The 27,146-nt window shown below is 48.4% G+C and overlaps 2 protein-coding genes across 8 annotated transcripts in view; one reads left to right on the top strand and one right to left on the bottom strand.

The window, feature by feature from the left end:
* The first annotated feature begins 1,212 nt into the window (after positions 1-1,212).
* Rsad1 (radical S-adenosyl methionine domain containing 1) lies at positions 1,213-16,889 on the top strand. Of its 6 annotated transcripts, none has more exons than XM_039086838.2 (10): positions 1,213-1,480; positions 1,867-2,000; positions 2,105-2,309; positions 5,370-5,507; positions 5,613-5,735; positions 5,979-6,042; positions 6,453-6,600; positions 6,803-6,857; positions 7,763-7,866; positions 8,100-10,929. In XM_039086838.2, the coding sequence occupies exons 1-10, from the start codon at positions 1,346-1,348 to the stop codon at positions 8,215-8,217; spliced, it is 1,224 nt and encodes a 407-aa protein (XP_038942766.1). In that variant the 5' UTR covers positions 1,213-1,345; the 3' UTR covers positions 8,218-10,929. The 6 variants fall into 6 exon arrangements, 4 of the variants coding, with proteins under 4 accessions (XP_038942766.1, XP_063125927.1, XP_038942767.1 ...); XR_005489942.2 differs by adding an exon at positions 15,019-16,889 and having other exon boundaries at positions 1,230-1,480; positions 5,370-5,735; positions 8,100-8,288; XM_063269857.1 differs by lacking the exon at positions 1,867-2,000 and having other exon boundaries at positions 1,221-1,480; positions 2,105-2,290.
* A 532-nt stretch (positions 16,890-17,421) lies between these two features.
* Positions 17,422-27,146, bottom strand: part of LOC108352211 (uncharacterized) — a 19,695-nt gene continuing 9,970 nt past the window's right edge. Inside the window, exons 3-4 of one of the 2 annotated variants that reach the window (XM_063270038.1) lie at positions 27,060-27,133; positions 17,422-26,814 (exon numbers count right to left, since the gene is read on the bottom strand). In XM_063270038.1, the coding sequence (XP_063126108.1) occupies positions 20,128-21,153 (1,026 nt within the window). In that variant the 5' untranslated portion in view covers positions 21,154-26,814; positions 27,060-27,133 and the 3' untranslated portion in view covers positions 17,422-20,127. Of the gene's footprint in view, positions 27,134-27,146 lie in introns of both variants that reach the window. The other variant, XM_063270039.1, reaches the window with a different exon arrangement.

Here is a 27,146-nt window from a genome sequence, read left to right as displayed (position 1 = left end):
GAGGAAGTCTGGAGCTCTTACAGATGGTTGCGTGTGGGTGCTGGGCTCTAGCAAGAGCAGACGGAGCTCTTACTGCTGAGCCATCTCTCTACTCCCTCTTCCTTTTCTTTCTTGAAACACTGTCTCATGCAGTCAGGCCTGGATTACACGGCTGTTCTGCCACACATGGCTTTTTTTTCTTTTTTAAAACAAAGTTTTATTTATATTTAAATTTTTAGTTTGTAAATGTATGTGTTGTTCTGTCTGCCTGTACCCCTGCATGCCAGAAGAGGGCATTAGATTGCTTTATAGATGGATGTTAGCCACCGTGTGGTTTCTGGGAATTGAACTCAAGACCTCTGGAAGAGCAGTCTGTGCTCTTAACCACTGAGCCATCCCTACAGCTTTAGGTTTTGCTTCTTTTTTTTTTCTCTTTTGTTTGTTTAAATGTAATTGGATATTTTGCCTGCATCCATGTCTGTGCATGCATTTAAGCCACAATTGTTTATTTTATTATTGTGTCTGTGTGTATTATGTGCACACATGAGTTGTCTAGGAGCCACCCATGGTGGCCAAGGGACCACTATGTGGAGCAAGGTTCTTTCCCACTACATAGTGGCTGTCCAGGGACCATTGAGCTTTGTCCAATCCTTGCTGAGCCATCATGTCTTCCCCCTCCTTTTGTTTCTTTGAGACAGGTTCTCACACTGTAGCCCAGTAGTTCCAAGCCCTGGCTTGGAACTCACACAATCCTCCTGTCTAGCCTCTGGAGTTCTAGTAGTACAGGTGTGAGCCCCTGCCCCTGGCTTCCAACGATTTTCTGCTACTCTAATACCCACCCTATGAGCTTCCTTCCCGCTGACTCGCACTCTTCTATAGCCCCACCATCTCACAGCCAGTTAACTAATACCAAACTAACTGAATTAACTCTTGACTTGGTTAGTGTCTCCTCACCCAGTTAGACTGTGACCTGATTTTAGGCACCTACGTCGGCCTGGCTTTCAGATCTGAGCCAGATATACAACAATGTAAGCAACGGACTGAAAGAACTAAAAATTCTTGATGGGTCAAGAAAGTCGCTCTGGCACAGGTAGCTTATTGGCCGGGTCCGCCACACCATGTCCTTGGCAAAGGACAGACAGGCTGTGTCCTTGGGAACGAATAAGCTGTGAGTGCAACAGTGACCAGCAGGTGGCGCCGCAGACCCGAGGCCCTGGGCTCTCTAGCCACTCTGGGAGAGGCAATACGAGGTCACGCAGCCCCTCTGACTTCCGCCGGGGCGGCCCACGCGGTCCAGCACGGGGCACACCCTTGCTGGGCGCGCTGTCGAGGTCTCGCATCCCTACTGTCTGCCGCCTTGCACGTCATGGTTCCCTCCGGGGTCCGGACCGGTAGATGGGTAGCAGCGGCCAGGGCGGCCCAGAGGCGCCCCCGCGTGGATAGCCTGGGACAGCCTCCGAGTCCTGAGTCCGCGAGAACGCGCGCGGCGCTTTACGTGCACGTGAGTGGGTAGGGGAGCACAGAAGGAGGCGGTGGCCGTGGCTGACATTTGTTCCGCTGATAGTCCACCTACACTGTATCCGTGCCCCAACATCACATCTGGCATAACATCTGTCCAGGTCCTAACCCACCGGAATAAGTGTTAGGCCAAAAACCTTGAGCCTGGAGCTCACTAGCTGGGTTATCCTTTGGAATCTGTTTTGTCTCACTGAAGTGGGCATAGTAATCTCTTCGCCATCTGCCCATGGGACGCAGAGTGGCTTAGTTGTCGCAGCCGCCCGCTCACCAACCTCAGAATGGGAACGGGGATGTGTGAGATAAACCCTGGAAGTGGCCTGGGCAGCCCAGAGCCCCGCCTTAGCTCATACACGCATCCCCTGTCCCCAGTGGCCTTATTGCGAGAAACGCTGCAGCTACTGCAACTTCAATAAGTACATCCCCCGCGGCGTGGACGAGGGGGCTGTGCGGAATTGCCTGGTGACTGAGGCAAGGACGCTGCTGCGGCTCAGCGGGGTGCAGAGGTCAGTACTGGGACAGTAGACAAGGTCTTGGGGTGAGAGGACACAACAGGAGAACGTCCCTGGGGGCTTTCCCCAGGTTTTATGTCTCTATCCTCTTCCTCCAGGGTGGAGTCTGTGTTCTTTGGTGGGGGAACCCCGAGTCTGGCCAGTCCCCACACTGTAGCTGCTATCCTGGAGGCCGTGGCACAGGAAGTCTACCTGCCTGCAGATTCGGAAGTCACGTTGGAGGCCAACCCCACTTCAGCCCCAGGTCCCAGGCTGGCAGCTTTTGGAGCAGCAGGAGTGAACAGGTTGTCCATTGGTTTACAGGTGACCTATCTGACCCACCCTACCCCAGGGCTCCCAGATCCTAGGGTGGTGTTGCGTCAGTGAGGAAACATTTCTGGGTACCAGGGTCTAGTAACACTTTTCTTTCTGTTTGTCTCTTGATATATTGGCCCATACACTTCCTGAGGCAGGCTTTGGCATTATTAATATTAATATTATTATTATTATTACCTTTGTTATTTTGAGGCAGGGCGCCCTATAGCTCAGGCTAGCCTCAGATTTGATATGCAGTCAAGGATGACCTTGAGCTCCTGACCCTTCTGCCTCCATCTTTAGGGTTACAGGCATGTGCCACTGTGCCCAGTTTATACGGTAATAGAGATCAACCCCCAGGCATGTAGGCAAGCATTTCACTAGTTGTTGTTGTTGTTGTTATTCTGACTTTGAGACAGTAATTCACACTGTAGCTCAGATTGGCCTCATACTCATAGTAATCTCCCTGCCTCAGCCTTTCAACTCCTGGAATTACAAGCACAAGGCTAAGCTAGTTTAACCTTCTATAGTCCAGCCATTTAACGTAGGACCTGCCCCATAGGTGTGGATGGGGAGAGGGCAGTGGTTAAAGCGCTTACTGGGCAAGTGTTGAACTGATGGTTGGATCCTCAGCTCCCACACAAATGCTGGCTGGGTATGGCGGCCTGCCTGGAATCCCAGCACTTAGAGGCACAGAAAAAGGAATCCTCCCCTCACCTTGCTTAATGCTAGCTAGCCAGACTTAACCAATATCAACTGTGGTTTTGACCCAAGTGAGTAAAGTAGCAAGAATTTATGGAAGATGGGCTAGAGACCTGGCTCAGTGGTTAAGAGCACTGGCTGCTCTTCCAGAGGTCCTGAGTTCAATTTCCAGCAACCATATGGTGGCTCACAACCATCTGTAATGAGATCTGGTACAGGAATGTATGCAGGCTAAATACTGTATATTTAATAAATAAATAAATCTATAAAAAATTGAAGAAGACCCCCAATATCGACCTTGGGCTTCTACAAACACACACGTACTCATTCCCTCCTTCACACACACAGGAACACATATGCACACAGGCACACTTCACCTATTTAGACATGGAAGAAAGGAAGGAAAACAAACAGGGTGGGGCTTGTTCTATGATTGGAGACATGAAGCAGGCTGGCAGCCGGGCCATGGCATGGTAAATGCTACCTCTAGAGGAACCTACGAAGGCTTAGAGTACCGAGGGGAGCCCAGCCTGATGAAATCCTGGAAGCCTTCCTGGAGGAAATGATGTATGAGTGAGACAGAGCAGGTGTTTACCAGGTAAGGGGGTGTGGGAGGAAAAGGGCACAGGATGTGGAAGAACTTTGCATGTTTGGAAGAGAAACCGTGTGACTGGAGAGGCTGGAGACAAGGCTGCCAAACAGGACAAAAGCTGTCAGCTCCTGTGGGAGTTTGGGGTTCCCTCCATTGGCCATCCTCTAAAGGTGTGTTTATGAGTCAGGAGAACTCTAGGTTGACCTCTGTTGACCTCTGTTTCCTGATCCTGGATTGCCACCCCTGCCACCCCCATTCACCACTGTGCTTAGGGAGGAGCACTCCACCTAGGCTTTAGGGTCCTAGAGTAGCACGCCTGGGTGTTCTTGCTCAAAACACTTCCTTTAAATCCCCACCCTACCCTGTTTGGTTTTTCGAGACAGGGTTTTTCTCTGTGTAGGCCTGGCTGTCCTAGAACTCACTCTGTAAACTGGGCTGGCCTTGAACTCAGAGATCCATCTGCCTCTAACATCCCGAGTACTGGGAGTAAAGGCCTCATGGGACACCACCACCCAGCTTCTGTCTCTTTTTTATGACAAGGTCTTACCATCCACTCTGGCCTGAAACTGGTTATGTACTTCAAACATAAGGCAGCTTCGAACTCCTGATCCTCCTGCCTCCACCTCCCCAGATAATGGGATTACAGATGTACACTACCACACCTGGCTTCTACTTATGAGGAAACATCAGATAACACTAAATTAAGAGACCTTTGGGGGGCTGGGGATTTAGCTCAGTGGTAGAGCGCTTACCTAGGAAGCGCAAGGCCCTGGGTTCGGTCCCCAGCTCCAAAAAAAAAAAAAAAGAGACCTTTGGGTCTGGATGTGGTGGGCACACAATTGTTCTCTCACTAGCTCAGGAGGCTAAGGCAGGAGGTTTACCATGAGTTCCAAACCGGCCTGAGCTCTTTACTGAGACCCTGTCTCAGAAGGAAGCAAGCAAGCCAGCCCTTTGGGAAACTGGTGGTTAGGCTTTGTTATACATAGGAAGGGACCCTTACTGAGCTTATAAGCTTGAGCTAATAAAAATGTTAAAAGGTAATTTAAAAAGATGGCTTCTTCGAAAAAGGGACTTGCTGCCCAGCCTGATGACCTGAGTTCTATTCCCTGTCACAACTTACATGATGGAAGGAAAGAGCCAACTCCTCCAACTTAACCTTTGACCTCTATATAATCGCTGTCGTGCACCCTTAATAATTAAAAAAATATATTATAAACATAATAAATACAAAATATGTTTGATTTTATAATATTAAATATTTGCCTTTACAATAGATATAGTAAAATATTTTGTAATACATAAAATATTATAAATATGTTTATAATAAATATAAAATTATTAGCGAGGAAAAAGCCTGTTGGATTTAGAATCACCCACTTCTAAATTCCTGGTGACACTGCAGTTACTTACTGTCTCGGAACCTTAGCTTTCTCATCTGTCAATCTGATGGCTGAGCATTGTGGCACACGTCTCTCCTCCCAGCACTCAGCAGGCAGAGGCAGGATAACCCACAAGTTTGAGGCCAACCTGGGCTACTTAGTGAGTTCCAGTCTAGTCAACACTATAGTAAGACCCTGTCTCAAGAGGAAAGAAAACAAAATAAAAGAGAGGGTTTTAAGGGTTAAACGCACCCTTCGTTGAGGGGTAGCTCTCTGGGTCTGCCTGGACTCACTCCCATCTGCCTGTTGTGTGTCCCTCACATCTGTGCCCTAAATAAGGCTGAATGTTGCCGCGTCCCTCTGGGACAGCATTTACACCAGACCCTCTCTCTCTAGTCCCTGGATGACGCGGAACTGCAGCTGCTGGGCCGGACTCACTCAGCCCGAGAAGCTTTGCAGACCCTGACGGAGGCCAGGCACCTTTTCCCTGGCAGAGTGTCGGTGGATTTGATGCTGGGGTTACCGGCACAAAAGGTGAAGCCATGGCTTCAACAGCTTCAGAAACTGCTGCGCCACTGTGACGACCACCTCTCTCTCTACCAGCTGACCCTGGAACGGGGCACCTCACTCTTTGCCCAGGTGCAGCAGGGTACCCTCCCGGCCCCCGACCCGGACTTGGCTGCTGAGATGTACCAGGAGGGCAGGACAGTCCTTCGTGATGCTGGCTTTCGCCAGTATGAGGTCTCCAACTTTGCACGGAATGTGAGTGCAGGGCTGATGACAGGCCGGGGTGGTGGTGGGGTGGGCAGTGTAGTGGCGTGGGGATGGTATACAGAATAAGAGGGCTGAGATATGACCAAGGAACTGAGGCCCTTTGAAGAGAAGGGTTCCTTTTGGGTGCTCTGAGACCTGAGGTGGTGAGAAATTTTAATCAGATGCCCAGGACCTAAACAGAAGCCAACATCACCTACTTTTCTGTGCCGACGATTCCCATCTTCCCCACAGGGAGCGCTCAGTAATCACAACTGGACGTACTGGCAGTGCGGTCAGTACCTTGGCATTGGGCCTGGTGAGTCGATTGTGAACAACCGAAAGCATGATTCAGGAGAGGAACATTCTGGTTGTGTGAACTTGGGCTGCCCATTTAGCCACTCAGAGCCTGCATTTCCTCCTGCAAAACACACACGACCTCTCTGTAGAACTGTGGAATGCGAATTTTCAGGCCTTTGCGGTTGGGTGCCATGGTTCTTTTTGAGTCTGGCATGGATGAGAAGCCCCTCGGGGACTTGTTACGACCCAGAGTGCTGGACCCTACCTCCAGGACTTCTTATGGGCAGGGCTGGAGCGGGACCTAGGGATTTACAATTATAGTAGTTGCTTCAGGGACCACCCTTGGAAAGATCCCTGCTTTCAATCTGGTAATTCACCACCTTAGCTTCTATTAACGCATGTGTGGTGGTTGTTTACTGCTATCCTCAGGAGCCCATGGACAATTTGTGCCTCAGGGAGCTGGAGGCCATACCCGGGAAGCACGGATCCAGACACTGGAGCCTGACAACTGGATGAAAGAGGTGATGCTCTTTGGTCATGGCACCCGGAAGTGCGTCCCCCTGAGCGAGCTGGAGCTGTGAGTACCTGAGTACACAGGCTTCTTCCCCAGGGTCGCCAGCATCCTGGAAGCTCCTCCGTGTCCTCGTATCCTTGTTACCTGCTTTGCCCCTCCCTCTTTGCCCCCACCATGTGAGTTCTAAGCATACTATTACCCCCCAGCATTGGGTTTAAAGAATGTGAGGTCTCGTCTCTGAGGTCCCATGGTGATTCTCTTTCAGGCTGGAGGAGGTTTTGGCTATGGGGCTGCGCACTGATGTGGGGGTCACTCACCAGGTAAAGGGCTGGGGGTTCTCAGATACTATTAGCTCCCCCTAAGAATTAATCAGTCACTTCCCAGATCCCACTCCCTCCATCCTCTGGGTTGGCAGCTGGAAGGTGAACCTGACCAGCTGAAGTCTTGTGACAGAGGCAGTGGGCAGTGTTGTATAATGGTTAAAGATTGCACCTAGAGTTTCATGGTGCTCTATGCTGGACAGGTGCTCTACCGCTGAGCTATTATTCACCATGAAATCCAAATATGTGTGTGTGTGTGTGTGTGTGTGTGTGTGTGTGTGTGTGTGTGCTGTGAGTGTGTGTGCTGTGAGTGTGTGTGCTGTGAGTGTGTGGTATGTGGTGTGTGTAGTGTGTGTGTATGTGTGTGGTGTGTGTGTATGGTGTGTGTGTGTGTGGTGTGGTGTATGTGTGTGGTGTGTGTGTGTGGTATGTATGTGTGGTATGTGTGTATATGTGTGTACATGTGTGTGTGTATGTGGTGTGTGTGTGGTATGAGTGTGTGTGGTGTGTTGTGTGTGGTGTGTGTGTGGTGTATGTGTTGTTTGTGTGGTATGTTGTGTGTTGTGTGTGTGGTGTATTGTGTGTGTGGTGTGTGTGAGTGGTATGTGTGTACATGTGTGTACATGTGTGTGTGTTGTGTGTGTGTGGTATGTGTGTACATGTGTGTGTGGTATGTGTGTGTGGTGTGGTGTGTGTGGTGTGTGTGTGTGTGGTATGTGTGTACATGTGTGTACATGTGTGTGTGTGTGGTGTGGTGTGTGTGGTGTGTGTGTGTGGTATGTGTGTACGTGTGTGTGTGTGTGTGTGTGTGTGTGTGTGTGTGTGTGTGTGGTGCGTTTGGCCACTTCTGTATCCAGCTCCATGGCCCTCCACCAGCTCATTCCCCTGGCTTTGCTGTTTCCTAGCATTGGCGGCAGTTTGAGCCCCAGCTGACCCTGTGGGACGTGTTTGGAGCAAGCAGGGAGGTGAAGGAGCTGCTCGAACAGGGTTTGTTGCTGCTGGACCACAGGTATGTTGGGAGTATTGTGCAGAGGGGTCTTCGCAGTCCCTGAGAGCTCTTGACTACAGACTGGGGTACGGGAGGACAGCCATAATGTGTGTGCCACAATTAAGTGTGCCCCTCCTCTTCAAAGTGGTAGAAACAAGAAAGACTGGTACAGAAGGGTGTGGAGTGCCAGCGGTGGGCAGGAATGGGCCTTCATGGTAAAGCGAGAGTCACATCCAGGCCTCTCCGTTTTCTAGGGGTCTCCGGTGTTCCTGGGAGGGTCTAGCTGTGTTGGACTCCTTGTTATTGACCCTCCTGCCTCAACTCCAAGAGGCCTGGCAGCACAGGACTCCCTCACCTGAGTCAGGAGGATGACCAGACATTCCTGTATCAAGGGACAACACCAGTGGACTCGGAGGGCTGGACCAGCATGGTGGCATCAGCCTGTAGGTGCCGTCTCTGCTTTGAGGTGTTACTGCTTGCTTCTGTCACGCCATGGGGATAGATTCGGTCAGTTGGGTGGAAGGCTATCTGTTCTGGGTACCGGTATTCCTCACGGCATCCCAGGAGTCACGGACTGTGTGTTCCCTGACTAGGATGTACTTACCACCACCCCCACTGGCTTTTGTCGGCTTTTTTGGACACCAAATAACAGAAAATCTTTCTACAGGGGATTGTACCTATCCCCCATTCTAGAGCAAAGCCCTGAGTTAGCTTCTATGATTCAGTAGAACTAAATCCCCTCCAGATCTCTTAAACAAGAGGAAACATAGGAACAAGATGTTTACAGAACCATTTGAGGGACTGGAGAGATAGCTCAGTGGTGAGAACACTGTTTGCTCTTCAGCAGAACCAGGGTTCAATTTCCAGCAGCCATGTGGCAGCTCACAGCCATCTGTAACTCCCATTCCAGAGGATCTGGTGCCCTCTTTTGACCTCTGTGTGTAACAGACACATATGTGGTGCATGGCTATTCATCCAGGCAAACACACATACAATAAAAAATAAATTAAAGAAAGATTCTTATTCAAGGCCATTTGTTGCACAGAAATGTATCCTATACTCTGGGTATGCCTCATGGTTTCCTAAGGGTTGGATTCAGGCTCAAAGTCTTAAAATTATTTTAATTTTTATTATTTATTTGGTTTTTCAAGACAGGGTTTCTCTGTGTGACCTTGGCTGTCCTGGAACTCACTCTGTAGACTGGGCTGGTCTAGAACTCACAGAGATCTGCCTGCCTTTGCCTTCCCAGTGCAGGGATTAAAGGCTTGTACCAACACTACCCAGCTTTTAATTTTTAAAAGTGTGTGTGTGTGTGTGTGTGTGTGTGTGTGTGTGTGTGTGTGTGTGTTGGGACATGCATGCATGGAGGCCAGAGGAGAGTGTTGGATCCTCTGGAGATGGAGTTAGAGGAATTCGAGCCATCTTATCTAAGCACCACACTCTGGTCCTCTGGAAGAGCAGGGAGCACTCTCAACTGCTAAGCTATTTCTCCAGCTCCTATTATTTTATTTCTGAGACAGTGCCGTTTGTGCCCGAGACTGCACACTCACTCTGTAGCTGAAGATAATGCTTAGCCTGTGATCCCTCTGCTGCCGTCCCCCAAGTTCTCCCCAAGTGCTGAGGTCAGACGCATGCACCACACCCATTTTTCTGTGGCTCTGGACTTCATGTTCTGAGGCAAACATCACCAACTACATCTCCAGACCTATTAGGTTCAGTAATTTTTTAAAATTTAGCTGTATCTATTTTACTATATAAGTTTAAGTATTTTGTGTGCATCCTTGGTTGTACACAGCGTGTGTGTGCCTGATGGATCGCCTGGAACTGCAGTTGTAGATGTTTGTGAGCCATGATGTAGGTGCTGGGTATTGAACGTGGGTCCTCTGCCAGATCAAACAAGCGCTCTTAACTGTTGAGCCATCTCCAGCCCCAAGGGTTCAATACTGCACAGCTGCATTTCTACACAGCTGTATTTCTGCACAGCTGGATTTCTGCACAGCTGTGCTTCTGCACAGCTGCATCTTTTCTTTGAAATTAAGGAGCTCATCACCTGTGGCATGATAACTCGAGACCCAATGTCCCATCACCTGATAATCATTTGACCAGTGATTTAAGCACTTACTAGTGATTCTTTGCCAAATCACTTTTTAAATTTACATATGTATTTAAAGACTTATATATAAAGTTGCTCTCTCTGCATGTACACCTGCATGCTGGAAGAGGGCATCAGATCACCCTATAGATAGATGTCATGAGCCATCATGTGGGTGCTGGGAATTGAACTTTGGACTTCTAGAGGAGTAGACAGTGTTCTTGACCACTAAGCCATCTATCTCTCCAGCCTCAAACTTATGTATTTTATGCATATGAGTACCTTCTTGTATGTATGCCTGCATGACAAAAGAAGACGAAATCAGATTATAAATGGTTGTGAGCTGCCGTGAGGTTGCTGGGAATTGAACTTAGGACCTATAGAAGAGCAGTCAGTGCTCTTAACTGCTGATCCATCTCTCCGGCACAGCCAAATCATTTCTTAAATTGAGGATTTCAAAGTATTGGTTTCTGATTCGATTATTTCTTCCAAGTCAATTACTTTCCATTTCCCTAATAAAAAAGAACTTTCCTCTGTTATTGTTACAATGCTAAGAATCGGACCTATGGCCTTGCTCAAGCCAGACAACCTCCTATGATAACAATCACAAACCTGTAAACCCCTAATCCTGTAACAGCACATCCCACCCCATAGTCCTTAGGCTGTCAGACTCCTGGACATGGGAGGGCGGCTGTAATGAATACATCTCGACTAGCCGTGCCCCTGCTCTTCAAAGTGACATATTTCTTCCCGATAATGCAAGACCTTCCTTCTCCTCTCCTGCTCCTGTAGGGGACTCACAGACCTATAGGAAGGGACCCCCGCTCTACCTTGGGGAACTTGAAATCTCCTCAGATCCCCAGTCATGTTCTCTATGTGTCTGTGGCACTGAGGGCTGAACGCTCATCAGAGTCCACACTGAGCTGCTGCACGCTTGTGTGTCTGTAGCATTGACATTTCTTTTAATAAATCCCTTTCCCCAAAAAGACAAACGAACGTATCTCCTCCTTGGGCCTCTTCCAAGCCTTTCATTCTTGACTTGGAAATTGTAGGCCACACGTGCATGTGGGTGTGTTTACACGCTCCTCTGTGTGTGTGGTTTGTTTCATCGTGCTACGGCCTGCAACTCAGGACCTCCTGATGTAAGCAACCCTATGTCTCTGAGCTACATCCTCAGCCTAAAGCTCCTTAACTAATTCCTTATCGTGGCAAAGGGTACCACAGTGCCAGAAGTGACTTAGTAACCCTGCAAGTGGAAGCATGTTGGCTTCTAGTGGATGATGAAAGGTGGGAATGCCCCCACTGCTTAAGAGTAAGCAGATATATTTCCCATGTGCTGATGGGTGTGAATGCCAGTCCTTCTCTGACCCTGTGGTAATGTAGTAACTGTTACTTTATTCATGAACTAGTCATCTAGCACCAGTGGTCTGCGGGGCACCACGCTGGGCATGAACAGGGGAATAAGAACTGTCTGTGCCTTAGAGAGCTTGATGCCATGTTGACAGATGTTCAGAGAGATAAAGCGTTGTTGGTTAAGGTGTTACAGACCGAGATGAGAGTCTGGAAGGCACTAGATTTTGAAGGACTGAGAGGAAGAAAGAAGAGGAAATGTGTTTTTCTTAGCAATTCTTGTACCCCTAGAGCTCTGGCGAGCCCAGGTTTGAGCAGCTGGTGGGTGGCTGGTGATGCCCCAGGGTACCCCTGCCCCAGCCTTTCCCTGATCTTGATATTCAAGAAGCTAGCACAGGGCTAGGGGAGGGGCTCTATCAGATAAACCTTGGCCACTCAGGTTTCTCCTAACTGCCAGGGCTTGTGCCACTTGAGATGTCTGGGCACTCCCTGCTGAGGCACCTTAGGGAGCCTGTGTAGGGGCTGGATGGGAGCCAGGGCCAGATCAGGGTGGCCCCAGTCACCTTCCTTGACTCAGCCTGGTCCCACCCTTTCCAAATGAATCAGAACCTCCTGGAGGTGGGGCCCAGGAACCTAGCCATTGACTGCTTCCTCAAGGCTCCCAAACCAGGCCCAATTTGGAAAGCCCTGGAGATTGTCTCTCCCCACCTTCCATTCTGGAATGGAGACGAGAGGCCTAGAGCTACTTCTCGACGCGGCAGTATGCGAGTGGGATCCTTCCATGGCTCGTTCACCAAACGGGTGACCTTCCATTTTGGGACATTGGTCGGTGTTCTTAGATGGGGTTTCATGTAACCCAGCCTTGAGTTCTGTGTAACTGAAGGTAACCTTAAACTTCTGATTCTGTTGCCTCCACCTCCCAAGTGCTAGGATTTACAGTCATGTCCTACCATGCCTCGTCTCGTACACTTAAAATAACTCTAGGCTCCATGTCATGCCTAATACACAATAGGGCTGTGGAGATGGCTCGGTGGTGTACGCACTTGCCATCAAGCCTGACGATCCTAGTCTGGTACTCAGGACCTACAGGGTAGGAGAGAGCTGACTCCTGAAAATTGTTCTCTAACTTCCTCAAGAGTGCCATGGCATGTGCAAATGCCCCCAGATAAATACGTGTAATTTTTAGAAGAGGGAGTGGCTGGAGCGGTGGCTCATGGGTGAAGAGCGGTTGCTACTTTTGCAGAGGACTTGGATTGCGTTCCCAGCACTCACGTCATGGCTTCCTCCCCAAGTTCCAGGGGATCTGACACCCTCTCCTGGCCTCTGCAGGCACCAGACGTGTATCTGGTATACATACAAGCAAGCAAGCACTCACACACATAAACTTTTTAAAAAGATAATTCTTTAAGTAGTGACCAAGAAGAAACTATGTAGGTATTCAATACAGAAACAATTCCCTACCCCTGAAAATTCCCCAGTGGGAATTTGTTAAGTCTGCAGATAATGGACCCACACAGATATACCATTCAAGCTCCTCACCTTTGAGCAGCTCTAATGATGAAATCTATTTAACTCCGGCCTCGCTCTGTGGCACCGTTCATTTCCTAGGGTAGAAGCACATTTTCCTTGGCTTGATTCAGCCAAGAAAGCCATAGAGTGAAATGCCGGCTTTTCATAGCTGCTCAGTGTTTGCTACGACTCCTTGGAGTATGGGGGAACCATAGAGAGCTATGAAGGGGTGTGAGACGTGCCCAGCCCCTAGTTGTACGAAGTGATGGGTGAACTACTGACCGTGTGTCCGTCTGCTGCAGGAACCTGCACAGATCACACAGAGAGGCTGTTGTGACAATTTGGTCTCAGAGTAGAGCCAACGATGGGCAGAGGAGCTCAGCATGGGCAGAAAGAGATTAACATTTGCTGTGCAGCTAGCATACTTTTCACATTGTGCAGCAAAATTGAGACTAAGTGGTCAGGTATAGTCTGTAGTGCAAACATTCAAAGATTAGCCATTTCTAGGCTGGGTGTGATCGTGTGGCTCAATGGTAGCGTGCTTACTTAGCATGCACCATCCCCGAATCCCACATCCAGTACCGAGAGAAAGATTTACCACTGTTACGATGCTCTAGACAGGATGTAGTGCAGGCATCAAAGGCTTGCAGGGCACTGATGTGATTGATCCCCGGCACTGGTGAGCCTGCCAGGTGTCTAATGCCTGCAGTCCTTGCACTCAGGAAACGAAGGTGGAGTTCAAGGTCAGCTTCATCGACACAGTATTTTGGAGGACAGCCTGGGCTACGTGGGACCAAAACTCCAAACTAAAACAGAACTGACTTTGTGACAATGTTGAATCTTCCTAAACTCTGGGCATCGGTCTCTCCATCGATTGGACTCTCTGATTTCCTTAACCACAGTTATAGTGTACCTCATATAAATAGTACACACACATAGTCTGTTTCCTAGAACCCGGCAGAAGACTCCCAGATCTCCAGATCTCCGGTCTTTTCTTTCTTTTCTTCCTATCTTCTTTTCCCTGAGGGGAATTTTTTTTTTTTTGGTTCTTTTTTTTTTTTCGGAGCTGGGGACCGAACCCAGGGCCTTGCGCTTCCTAGGTAAGCGCTCTACCACTGAGCTAAATCCCCAGCCCCCTGAGGGGAATTTTTAAAGCCAACTTTTAAACCACCGTAGACAAGCAACACTGGAAACATTAGGCAGATCGTAAACGGGGGATAAAAAACGCCACGGTAATGTTCACACTGTTTTTATCGCTCTTGTTTCCTTCCTGTGCGTGTCCAGCACAAGCCATGGTTTTGCTGAGAATCCAGGCGCAGGTCTAATTTTGTACTGTGTCTCTTTCCGTTCTCATTTTTCATGAGCCACCCCCCCCACTGAGCACCACGGTCCTCATCTTTCTCTTAATTGTTGAACAGTACTTCAGTGAGTGGATTGTCTAATAATCATCGCCCTAACGTGAGTTGCTCATGTGGCCAGTCATGACGAGTAATGCCGTGACGTGTGTTTTTATGACTGTCTGTGCTTCCTTCATGTGGATTGTCTCCTCAGGTCGGTGCCGCAAAAGGAGATAGCGGGGTTAAAGGGCATAAGTGCTTTAACGACCATTGGTATGAATCACTATATTGTTTTCAAAAAAAAAAAAAAAACCCTTCTGCTAAAAAAACCCACACATCTCTTTTTCAACCATATAAAAGAAAAAAAAATTGTACTACAGAAATTTCCACAACATCCAGACAGCAATCATTCCAGACAGCTCGTGATGCATACATATAGATGTAGATGGAGAGATAAAAATAATTTCTTCACAAAAGGGATCATATTTCTGTGCCAGTTTTGCAGCCTGGTGTTTTTCTTTTCTTTTTTAAAACTCAACCTGTTCTGGGGGTTTCTAACTGGTTCTTTCCCTAGGTGCGTCTGGGTGCTGGAATGGTGGAGTGGGGTCGTTGCTGTAAGCCTGAAGCTGTACCAAGGCGTTTTATCTGAGTTCAGTTTGTTGAGGTGCAACAAGACCCAGTGAGAGACTGTGCCTCTTTCACAGAGTTACAGACTCAAAGAAACTGCCCAAGGTCACACGGCTAACCGGTGGTGGGGACTGCCGTTCCAGCCAGATTCTTTGTAGCCCTAAACAGATGCTCAGACTGAGTAGTGCAAGAACATATTTTAAGGATGTTTGGTTCTTTTTAATTAGCTCTTTTATTGTGTCTTTTTTTCTTTTTAAGTGAGAATCCTTTACTGGCCTTGCTTCTGAGTGCCTACAAGAGCCAGGACGGGAGGAGGAGGAGGAGAGCCAGGGAGGGGTGGTTTCCACAGCATCGACTTACACGCCAAACTGAACAGACAAGCACCAGGTCATCGTTGAGCTTCAGTGACAGCCTAGGACAAGGAAGGACAGATGGCGGGGAGTAGGGCATCATTAAAAAATGCATCCACCCCGAGCTGGGGGTCTTGGGGGAAAAAGGTCAGCTCCAAACCAAGAGGAATTGGAAGACAATTGGAAGGTGGACTCAACAGCAACTGGGATGAAAGGATCGCCCCCAAATCCCCTGGTCTGGTGGAAGGGGGCAGGTCTGGGGCTACCAATACTCCAGCCAGGGACGGAGGCAATGATTCATGCTTGAGCCTTGTGTGTTGTTGTTGACTGTTACCTTTATCACCTCCTCCTCCTCTCCCTCCTCCTCTTCCTCCTCTCCCTCCTCCTCCTTTTCCTCCTCTTCCTCCTCTCCCTCCTCCTCCTTTTCCTCCTCTTCCTCCTCTTCCTCCCCCTCCTCTCCCTCCTCCTCTTCCTCCTCTCCCTCCTCCTCCTTTTCCTCCTCTTCCTCCTCTTCCTCCCCCTCCTCTCCCTCCTCCTCTTCCTCCTCTCCCTCCTCCTCCTTTTCCTCCTCTTCCTCTTCTTCCTCCCCCTCCTCTCCCTCCTCCTCTTCCTCCTCTTCTTCCTCCCCTTCCTCACCCTCCTCCTCTCCCTCCTCCTCCTCTTCCTCCTTCCTCTTCCTCCTCTTCCTTTTTCTTTGTGTTTCTTTTCAATTATGTACATGTGTACGTGTATATGTGTACGTGTATATGAGTATGTACTCCTGATGCCCTTGGAGGACAGAAGCCTTAGATCTCCTGGAGCTGGAGTTACAGGTAGCTGTGAACCACCTGTTATGCGTGCTGGGAACCGAACTTGGGTCCTCAGCAAGAACAGCGTTTGCTCTTAACCGCCCGCCTCTGAAGCCTCCCATCAGTTCCTTTTTGACGGTGTCCTTTTTGGCCTTAAGGAGTGCATCCTCAGGGTGTCCGAAAAGTGAACACCAAGTCCTCTTCCTTGTCCTTAATCTTGAAGGTTGCATCGTGGAGAGCATGGCGGCATACTGGTCTGGCTGCATCTTGACAGAGGTGTTTGGGGGTTATCCACAGTCTACCTTGTGCTGTCTGTTGAGTCTCCAGGCCATCCTACAGGACGGTGCTCTTGTTCCGCCTCAGTAAGAACACTTCTCTCTTATGTCTCTTCACTCTCCTCTGCTACTGAGGGCTTGTCCCTCATTGCCTCACTGAACACCTCGACGACACACATCGGAGACAGCCGAGTGAGTGGCTGTGTTTCTGGAAGTGAAAGAAAGGCGAAGAGAACGACAGAAGACCTGGGCCTTGGCAACGGCTACTGGGATTGGATGTTTGGGTTGTTGGTTTTGAGACAGGGTCTCATGCATTGGTTGTTGGTCTCGTGTAACCGGGTGTAGCATCCAACTAGCTGTGTGGCTGAGGATGGTCTTGGGTTTCTGATTCTTCTGTTCCCACCTCCCCAGTGCTGGGGTTATAGGCGTGGCCACCATGCCTGATTTATGTGGTGCTAGAGATCATCGGAACCCCAAGGCTGTGTATGCGCTAGACAAGCACACCGTCTACTCAACTCCACCCTCAGCCCTAAGCTGTGCTTTCTTGATGAAGCTGGGCAGACAATGGCAGGCAGATAGATAATTGCAATTATATTAACTCTACCTTGCTTGTCGGAAGTAGCGCTTCCAAAATGCGACCAATATTGTGTTTGTTTGTTTAGAGGCAGAGCCTCACTGTGTTGCTTAGGCTGACATTAAACTCAAAATCCTCCCGCTTCTGCCTCCCATGAGCTGGAATTTATAGTCCTGCTTGTCTTGCTCAATGCCACCTTTTTATTCCTCATGCATTTTTACTCTTTTGGAAGGGAGTTTTCTAGAAATTTCAGCTATATTTATATAGTCAAGTCCATCTGTTGTTTCCTTGTGACTTTTTCTGCTAGGCTCAGGCCCATATGTCCACTCCAGCTCCCACGGTATAGCAGTGTATAAGCTGTCTCTGTCCTCCCAGGAAAGGCTACCACTGATGGGTAGGTTCCCCTTGGGTCTGAATTCCCTTCTGTTTCCCACCTTTTTGACTGGGAAGGACTCTGTACTCTGCATTCTGGGTTTCCTAGCTGGTGAAGGCATTTGACCAGCTTCACCACCCCCAACCCCCCAACCCCGTTCTCCAATTTGCCTATGCACATGGGGTGCACATAAGATGCACTTTCCTGCCTGCTCCATCAGACCACAAGACTCCAGCTCTCCAAATCTAGGAACTTGGTTCTCTGCCCCTTCCCCACCCCACCCCACCCCTGAAAGCTCCTGCTTAGACCTGATTCAGGGTCACAGGAAGCCAAGATCTTCAGTGGCTCCCAGAACCAGGCTAGTAGTAGTGAGGTCCATCAGCAGCCATGACTCCTGGGCTCTAGGAGCTTCTACCCTGTATCTTCTTGGTCAAAGCCCCTACTTCGAATGGAGCAGCACTCCAGATCACTGCCTCCTTGGCAGTCCTGGCGGCGGGCACAGCCACACTCCTGGGAGGAGGCCAGTTACTTAGCAGCTGGGTCCTCTCAGTGAAGCTACTCATCTCGTGAGTCTGGATGTGCTACTGCTGAAAGCAGGGATAGGGCCTTCCTACAAAGCTGTTGTGAGGATGACAATGATGGATGCGTGGGCCCAAAGAGCACAGAGCTGTTCCTTGTGTCAGTGGGCACGGCTCACGTGCGGAGGACATCGCTCTCAGTGCTTTCCTTGTTGGTACAGCTGTAAGGGAGAAAAGGGTTTACCTCTGCTGCCCTGAGGTTTGTGGGCTGGGGCTGGGAATTAAACTGCCATACGGTGGATTATTAGAAGGAATGCAAAGGAAGGCCAGCTGAGTGTAGCGCAGGAGAATGCAGGACCTGGAGGCCGGAAGACACAGCATTGAACTGGACAAACAAAAGTAAATCAGGAAAATGTCACAAGGCAAAGGGGCATGGGTTGGAAGGATGAGCTGGGTGGGGTTAGGACGGCGAGCTGGAGGAGGTTTGTACAGGTTTCCTTGGGCCTCACAGTCCCATCCTAGACCGTGAGAATGGCGCTGCCCTTCTGGAACAAAGGGGACATTTTTCAAATAAGATTATCCTTTAAAGACAAGGTCTCATTATATAGCCTTGAGTGGCCTTGAAGTTTCCATCCCCCTGCCTCAGTCTCTAGAGTGTTGGGATTGCAGGTCTATGTCTCTATACCTGGCTCACACAGGACTCACATGTGCTGAGGCCGAGCCTCAGGACTCATGCGTGCAAGCTAGACAAACATTCTACCACTGAGCGATCTCCCCTAATCCCTCACCTGCTACTTTTAAGAACAGGGAAGGTCAAAGTGCTCTTCTTGCACCTGCTGTTTCTCAAAGGCCTTTAGATTAAAATAGTCAAGATGCCAGAGCAGTAGATTTGGGGCAGCATGGTAATAACTTATTCACTGTACAGTGAGCGTGCTAGTCCTAGGGAATGCGGCCCTACTGCTGGAATTCCTGACGTCTGACAACACACAGTTCTGACAACACTCGTTTCCCTGTCACCAGGGAGCCCAGGGCTCCTGGAAAATTTTTCTTCCTGGCTCGGTGGAGAACTTGTTGTCTCCTGGGTAGCTAAGAGGGCGTGTGCCACCAGGTGACCTGCAGGCCTAAGGCACCCGCCTGTGTGACTGACTCCTCATGTGCAAACTCCTTCCCTTCCCCCAACAGGTCTGACAGAAATGGCCCGATTTTTCAAGTGGCAGATCTAGCCAGTCAGGAACCACCCCCATCTGCCTCCCAGACCCCTGATACCTAAGGTGCCCAGGACATACCTTTCCTTTATCTAAACCTCTGGATTTTCTCTGTTCTGGTTCCCTTCTGAGACTTCAGGCCATTCTAACTCGGCCTGGGGCTGCCCTCAAACCTGACCAACTTACACACAGGCCTCAAGTGCTTTGCTGAACTTTCTTGTAATTGAGACCCCAGGGAGAAGCCAGAATCCTGAGGCTTGGCAGCACTAAGGTGGGTGTGGTCTCAGCTTTTGGTCATTAAGGAAGTCACCATGGAAACTCCCCCTTTTTCAGCCTCCTTCAGATTAATAATAATGTACAGTAGGGACCGGAGAGATGGCTATGTCAAGAGTACATACTGCTCTTCCAGAGGGCCTGAGTTCTTCTGTTCCCAGCATCCTCATCAGGTAACTCACAACTGCCTGTAAGTCCAGCTCCAGGGAAATCTGACACACTCTCCTGGACTCTATAGGTACCTGCACTCACATGCACACACCCCACTCCAAAATATCATTTAAGACAAATAAAAAGGAGGTGACCAAGATAGGTAGGAGTCTGAGGCAGCTTTGACTACATGGAGAATACTGGGACAGTCAGGGCAGCACAGGGAAACCTTGTCCTGAAAACAAAAACAGAACCAAGGGTTGTGGCTATAGCTTAGAACACAGCCATGTATGGAAACACAGAATAAATGCTCGAGGGAACATGAGGAAACCAGACCTGACACATGCTGCTGGACAAGGCACCATGGAGCAGCGGCCGTGGGGAGCAGTCTTGCAGGTCCTTGGAGAGTTAAGTGTAAGGCTGGGGATGTGGCTCAGTTCACAGAATACAAACCTATTATGCCTGGAGCCCTGGGTTCAAACTCCGGCACCTGTAATCCAAACTCTGGGGAGGTGCAGACAGGAGAAGCAGACGTTCAAGGTCATTTATAGCCACATAATGAGTTCAAGGCCAGCCTATGCTACGTTTGAGAACTTATCTCAAAATGAATGAATGAATGAATGAATGAATGAATGAATGAATGAATGAATGAGAGTGAAGTCAAACTTATAGTTACCATACAAACTAGCAATTTTATTTCCGGTTGTATACCCAAGAGGAAGAAAACATAGGTTCACACAATGGCTTGTGTACAAATGTTCACAGCAGTATTAATAGCCACGCCCATCAACGGATGACTGGGTAAATAATAAAATGTGGTGTATTCATACAATGGAATACCATTCAACAGTAAAGAGAGATTTAAAAGGGAGGAAGAGAGGATGAGTCAGCCAGGAGAAGCACTTGCCACCAAGCCTGATAACCTGAGTTCAAACCTCGGTAGAAGAGAAAACTAGCTCCTGCAAGTTGTCCTTTCGCCTCCTCATGTGGCTGTGGAGTGTATACACACATAAACACACACCCACACACACACACACACACACACACATACACACACACACAAACACACATACACACACAAACACACATACATACACACACATACACACACAAACACACATACATACACACATACACAGATACAAACATACACACATATACACACAAACACATACACACAAACACATACACACACAAACACATACACACACAAACACACATACATACACACACATACACACACAAACACACACATACACGCACACATATACGTACACAAACACACATACACACAAACACACACACACAAACACACATACACACAAACACACATACACACACAAACACACACATACACGCACACATACACACACACAAACACACATACACACAAACACACACACAAACACACATACACACACAAACACACATACAACACACAAACACATACAAACACACATACACACAAACACACACACATACACATACAAACACACACACATACACACACAAACACACATACATACACACATACACACACATACAAACACACATACACACATACACACAAACACACATACACACACAAACACACACAAACACACAAACACACACAAACACACAAACACACACACAAACACACATACACACACAAACACACATACACACATACACACATACACACACAAACATACAAACACACACATACACACACAAACACACACACAAACACACATACACACACAAACATACAAACACACACATACACACAAGCACACACACATACACACAAACACACACATACAAACACACACATACACACAAACACACATGCATACAAACACACACATACACACACATACACACACAACACACAAACACACACATACACAACACACACAAACACACACATACACACACATACAAACACACACACACACACACACTCTCACCCTAAATGCAGTTTAAAAATAGAAACATAAGGTACATACTTTGGGGAAGGACCTTGAGCACATCACAAAGACAAACGTGTGATTTCATACATGTCCAGAATAGCCATATTTGCAGAGCCAAAAAGCGTGGTGGCGGGAATAGGGAATGACTAACAGGTATAAGGTTTCTTCTAAGGTGATGGGAATGTTCTAGGATTGGACAGTGGTAAGGATTGTACAGCCTTGTGAATGAACTTAAAAAACACCAAACCAGGGGCTGGGGATTTAGCTCAGTGGTAGAGCGCTTACCTAGGAAGCGCAGGGCCCTGGGTTCGGTCCCCAGCTCCGAAAAAAAAGAACCAAAAAAAAAAAAAAAAAAACACCAAACCATACATTAAAAATGATGCGTTCTATGTCATATAAAAGGTAAACATCAATCTGACAGGGTATGGCCCTGAGATATTATTTTATTATTTTTAAACGTATTTATATGTTTTATGTGTATGGGTGTTTTGCCTGCGTATATGTCTATGCTGCAGGTGCACCTGATGCCCTTGGAAGCCAGAAGAGGGTGTCAGATTCCCTGGAACTGGAGTTAAAGATGGTGTAAGTTGCCATGTTGGTGCTGGGAATTGAACCTGGGTCCTTTGGAAGAGCAGCCAGTGCTCTTAACCACTGAGCCATCTCTCCAGCCCCTTATTATTTTTTTTTAAAGATCTATTCACTTTTGATTTTTATGTGCATGTGTGAGCCTGCATGAGCTGGTGTGCTGTGTGTGTGCAGGAGCCAGAGGAAGCCAGGGGGAGGACTCCGATCCCCTGGAAGTGAAGTTACAGTTTGTTGTGAGCTGCCACGTGGTTGCTGGGCACCAGGTCCTCTGCAACACCAGTCTGTGCTCTTAAATGCTGAGCCATCTCTCCAAGCCTTAGATTATTTTATCTTATTGATCTGGAGACAGGGGGCCATGTGGCCCAAGTTGACCTCAAACTGGTTATGTAGTTAAGAATGACCGTGAAATCCTGATTCTTCTGTCGACACCTTCCAAATTCAGAGATCACAGGCCCAGCTTCTTATGATAGTTCTTATTACTGCCATAACAAACGACCGTCCGCTCGGTGCCTCACCTAACAACCAGAGGTCAGAGGTCTGGAGTGGTTAACCCAAATTGTCGACAAAGTCGTGTTCCTCCCAGGGGCTCTAGGAAGAACCTATTGTAGCCTATTTCAACGTCAATCTGTGGCTTTTTCTGGCTCTGGGCCATCACAGTGTTCTGGCCTCACCCTAGGACCCTCTCTGACCCTGGCTCTTCTCCCACCCTCTTTAGTGAGTTTCTGCTTAAAGGGGTCAATGGATAATCTGAGATAATCTTCAGATCTCAAGATTCTTAATCATATCTGACAAGTCCCTTTGACCATATAAGGGACACATTTCACAGTTTCCTGTAATTACAACCGGCACATCTCTGGGACGTCTACCAAGCTGCTTAAAAGAGAAGTTATCTAGTGGATTTGAGTGTTCTGGGTCTTCACTGTAATCCCTTTCATCTGCCCAGGCTTTAGAATCCTTCTGTATGACACTTTTTTTCCTCCTTGAATTGATCCTGGGAAATCGATGTAGAAAGTACTGAGCCCACACGGTAAGAGAGAGTGTAGCACTCAGAAGAGGCACTGAGCCAGGCGCACAGACAGGAAGAGACTCGCGTCTAACACTTTTATTATTTTGGTTTTTTTATTAATATTTACTTATTTATTTTGAAACAGGGTCTCACTATGTAGGTCAGGCCGGCCTGGAACTCACAGAGATCCACCTGCCTCTACCTTCCAGGTTACTGGGATTAAAGGTGTATGGCTCTATGCCTGGCTAATTTTTTTTAAATTTCTGAAAAATACATTTTATAAATTACATTTAGTGTGTGTGTGTGTGTTTGTGTGTGTGTGTGGTGTGTGTGTATGTGTGTGTGGGTGTATATGAGTGTGTATGGTGTGTATATGAGTGTGTATGAGTGTGTGTGGTGTGTATATGTGTGTGTATGTATGTGTATGTGTGTATGAGTGTATGTGTGTGTGTAGTGTGAATGAGTATATATGTGTATGCGTGTGTATATTGCGTGCATGCATGCATGTGTGTATGTATGTGTGTGTGTATGAGTATGTGTGTATGTGGTGTGTGTATATGTGCATGTGTAGTGTGTGTGTATGTGTGTGTGAATGAGTGTGTGTGTGTATATGTGTGAGTGTGTGTGTGTGGTATGAATGAGTGTATATGTGTATGTGTGTGTGTATGTATGTGTGTGTGCATGCATGCATGCGTGTGTGTGAGTGTGTGTGTGTGGTATGAATGAGTGTATATGTGTATGTGTGTGTGTATGTATGTGTGTGTGCATGCATGCATGCGTGTGTGTGAGTGTATGTGTGTGTGGTGTGAATGAGTGTATATGTGTATGTGTGTATGTATGTGTGTGTGCATGCATGCGTGTGTGTGTGTGAGTGTATGTGTGTGTGGTGTGAATGAGTGTATATGTGTATGTGTGTATGTATGTGTGTGTGCATGCATGCGTGTGTGTGTGTATGTGTGTGTGTGAGTGTGTGTGTGCGTGTGTGTGCTTATACATCAGGAGACCAGAGGGCAGTCTGCAGTAGCCAGTTTCTCCTTTCACCATGTGGATTCCAGGGAATGAACTCAGGCCCTCAGGCTTGGCTGCACGTGACTTTACCCACTAAGCCATCTCAGGTTTTTTATTTATTTACTCTTGAGACAGGGTCTCATGTAGCCCAGGCCAGTCGCAAGCTCAGTACATAGCAGAGAACGACAACACCGAGATTACAGGCACACCAGCTTTACGGGGCATTGGGAGTGGAGCCAGGACTTCATGCGTTCTGGGCAAGCATTCTACCAACCCCCAGCCCCCAAATTAATGATGCCTCTTTTTTTCCCTTTACTGGAGATAGAACTTAGAGCCTAGTGCATGCTACGCAAACACTCTAACCTAGAAGGATTTCAGAGATTTTCATTCAGTTCCTCCTCCCACAGTACCCAGCCTTTCACTTCCAGAAAAATGTGCTCCTGGTACATCCAGGTGTCTCTTCAGGTACCTGATAACCTAGAGGATAGAGCCCCCAAGAGGAGCCTGCTCCCACAGCCTGGATGTGTCCTCAGCACACAGTCCTGTGACTAGAACCCGGAAGGTGGGAGGTGGGACAGAAAGGCTGTTTTTTGGTGTTTTTTTGTTTGTTTTTTGTGGATACCCTTGGCACAGAGCCCCAGAACTTGGTGTCCACTCATCTGGGCTATGTCCTCCACAGCAGCCAAGGCTGGAGCTCTGTTTGCCTGGAGCACTCTTGTTCTTAGAAACGTCTTAGTAAGAATCTCTCATAATCACTCCAGTGTGACTTATAAAGGTTTCGCCTTGGGCACTAGTGCTCTGGAGGAGAGAGCTCTCCCAGTTCCATAGATGCTGGGGTTGGGGGGAGCTACCACAGAGCATGGTGATGTCTCTCTGAGCTCCTCTTCCCCTGCCCTACCCATCACGGTAGTCTTTGTCATTCCATCCCAAGAACAGGGTACACTGCATTGCAAAGCAAGGCATCCTCCTCATGGAAGAAGATGGAATCTATGTGATAAGAGTTCAGAACTAGGCTGTGAGGGTGGGATAGAAGGTGACAGCAGCCTTGTGGGAGACAATGTCCCCGCCCTGGATATGACAGCCCAGGTCAGGGCAAAGCAACACATAAGCACAGGCTTTGCTCCAGATTGTCCGGGAGCCTCATGTTTACTCTTGGTGGCCCCTGAAAAGAATTGAGGAGGAATCTCGGTGCGGCGGCACTCATCTGTAGCCCTAGTCCTGAAGAAGCTAAGCCAGAGACGTGAGGTTTGAGACTAGCCTGGGCTACAAGGGAAGTTCCAAATCATCCTGGAGCCACATAGTAAGACCCTGACTCAAGGAATTGAAAAGAAAGGTGGGGAGGAAGAGTTTGAGGCTAGGGGAATTGGTCTGCGTGTTGCCTCTGACGACAGAGTGAGTCTACTCTGGAAACCGTATCCAGCTCTCTTCAGGGCTGAGAATAACGTAAGGTGTCACTGAGCCATCAGCGAAGCAAGGGTACGGTAAGGAGACAGTGGCCTGATGTCAACTTTAATAAGGGTGGCAGCCAGATGGTAGGCCAGCTGCAGAGAACAAATGAGCTTTGTGTGTGGGCGGCCAGATGTAGGGAGGCGTGGGCATAACCAGGCAGTGGGGCCAATGTCTTTAGAGGTGCAAAAGAAGTGGGGAGCCAGAGGGCAAGCTGTCTGTGAAAGGCTTGAGGTCAGGTGACCCTGTCTCCAGCTTTGGGAGGTGACTGTCCCCTGAGAAATTAATGACACAGTTGGGTGGGCTTTTATCCAGGGAGGCTGTTTAACCTCTGGAAATTGTAGCTGACAAAATACTTTACGCTTTGCCGGGTGAAGCGGGCCCTTACATCACAGCTTCTGTAAGCAGCCCAGCCACCAGCTGCTCTTCCCTGGACTGGAGGACACTGCTCAGAGTTGGCGCCTGGGAGGAGACTGAAGAAGCCTCACTAGCTAAATGATGCCCTGTGCCTTTAACCGGCACCTCCTCCCTTCCTCCTTCTGGTACCTGTTGTATCATTGTCTGGAGTGCCTGCCGCCAATCCTGTCTACTGCCCTCCTACCTGGGTGGCCCACCTCAAACTCTGTGTCCTCTAATGCTCAGTTGCTCTCCTGCAGGTCTCAAGTTGTCTGCCGCACTTCCCAGCATGTACATTCTGTTTTTAGGACACCCAGTTCTAGCTCCAAGGCACACTGATCTTGTCCTACCCCCACCCAAAGGTATGTGAATGAGCTTCAGAGAAACCCTGTGGTTGAATGGGAAATAATGTGTGAAATTAAATATGGGGGCCAATGGGATGACTCAGAGGGGTGAAAGCCATTGTCACAGACCTGCAAGTTGTCCTCTGAACCTCCACACACATGCTGTGGTACACTTGCCCACACACAAACATACACACAGGAAATAAATGAGCTGGGCGGTGTTGGCACATTGCTTTAATCCCAGCACACAGGAGGCTTCACAGCAGGATCTCTGAGTTGGAGCCCAGCCTGGTCTACAGAGCGAGTTCCAGAGCAGTCAGGACTACACAGTAAAACCCTGTCTTGAGTATGAATCAATCAATAAATGGGATTAAATGTTAAAAATAAAGCTGGACGGTGTTGGTGAACACCCTTAATCCCAGCACTCAGGAGGCAGAGGCAGGTGGATCTCTGTTAGTTTGAGGCTAGCCTGGGGTACAGAGTGAGTTCCAGGACAGCCAAGGCTACACAGTGAAACCCTGTCTTGAAAAACCAAACCGAACCAAAACTTAAAAATAAACGTTCAAGTGAATGAGTTAAACAAACAAGCAAAAAACCAAAAACAACAACAACAAAAAAAAACAACAAAATGGTTCCTAATGCTGTTCTGCTATATTCATGGATAGGTACTTAGTCCCACTGTCATCAGGGAGGCTTCCTCTGGAGGCTGACGAGCCTGAGTGCAGAGATACCCAGGCAAACGTTATGTGGAGAGAGAGCCTGGTTGGAGGTCTCCATCAGGTCTCTTCCATTAGAGCTCAGGGAAAACCTGGGACAGAGGGAGAGAAGGAATTGTGGGAGTTGAGCCCGGGGAAGCATGACCCTCAGAATTATCTAAGCAGGGATAGTGGGGCCTCACAGAGACTGGAGTGGGTCTGTGCTGGGTTCTGTGCATATGTTATGTTTGTTGGCTTGGGTTTTTTTTTTCAGTGGGGGGGGACTCTTGACAGTGGGAGCATCTCTGACTCCTTTGCTTGCTCTTGGGACCCCTTTCCTCTTACTGGGTTGCCTCACCCAGCCTTGATGTCTGGTATTATTGTGTCTTCTTGTGCCATGTTTGGTTGATGTCCCTGGGTGGTCTGGTCTTTCTGAGGAGGAGAG

Source organism: Rattus norvegicus, chromosome 10 (genome assembly GCF_036323735.1).
Source record: "Rattus norvegicus strain BN/NHsdMcwi chromosome 10, GRCr8, whole genome shotgun sequence".
NCBI lineage: Eukaryota > Metazoa > Chordata > Mammalia > Rodentia > Muridae > Rattus > Rattus norvegicus.
The sequence above is the reverse complement of the archived record's forward strand: the minus strand, read 5'-3'. Positions and strand labels throughout refer to the sequence as shown.

Excerpts from the sequence above, each read along its gene's own strand:
- Rsad1 (NM_001271211.2), top strand. The coding sequence starts at position 1,346 with ATGGTTCCCTCCGGGGTCCGGACCGGTAGATGGGTAGCAGCGGCCAGG. Across the intron at positions 1,481-1,866 it reads GCGCGGCGCTTTACGTGCAC|TGGCCTTATTGCGAGAAACG; the intron begins GTGAGTGGGTAG and ends CCCTGTCCCCAG. Across the intron at positions 7,867-8,099 it reads TTGTTGCTGCTGGACCACAG|GGGTCTCCGGTGTTCCTGGG; the intron begins GTATGTTGGGAG and ends TCCGTTTTCTAG.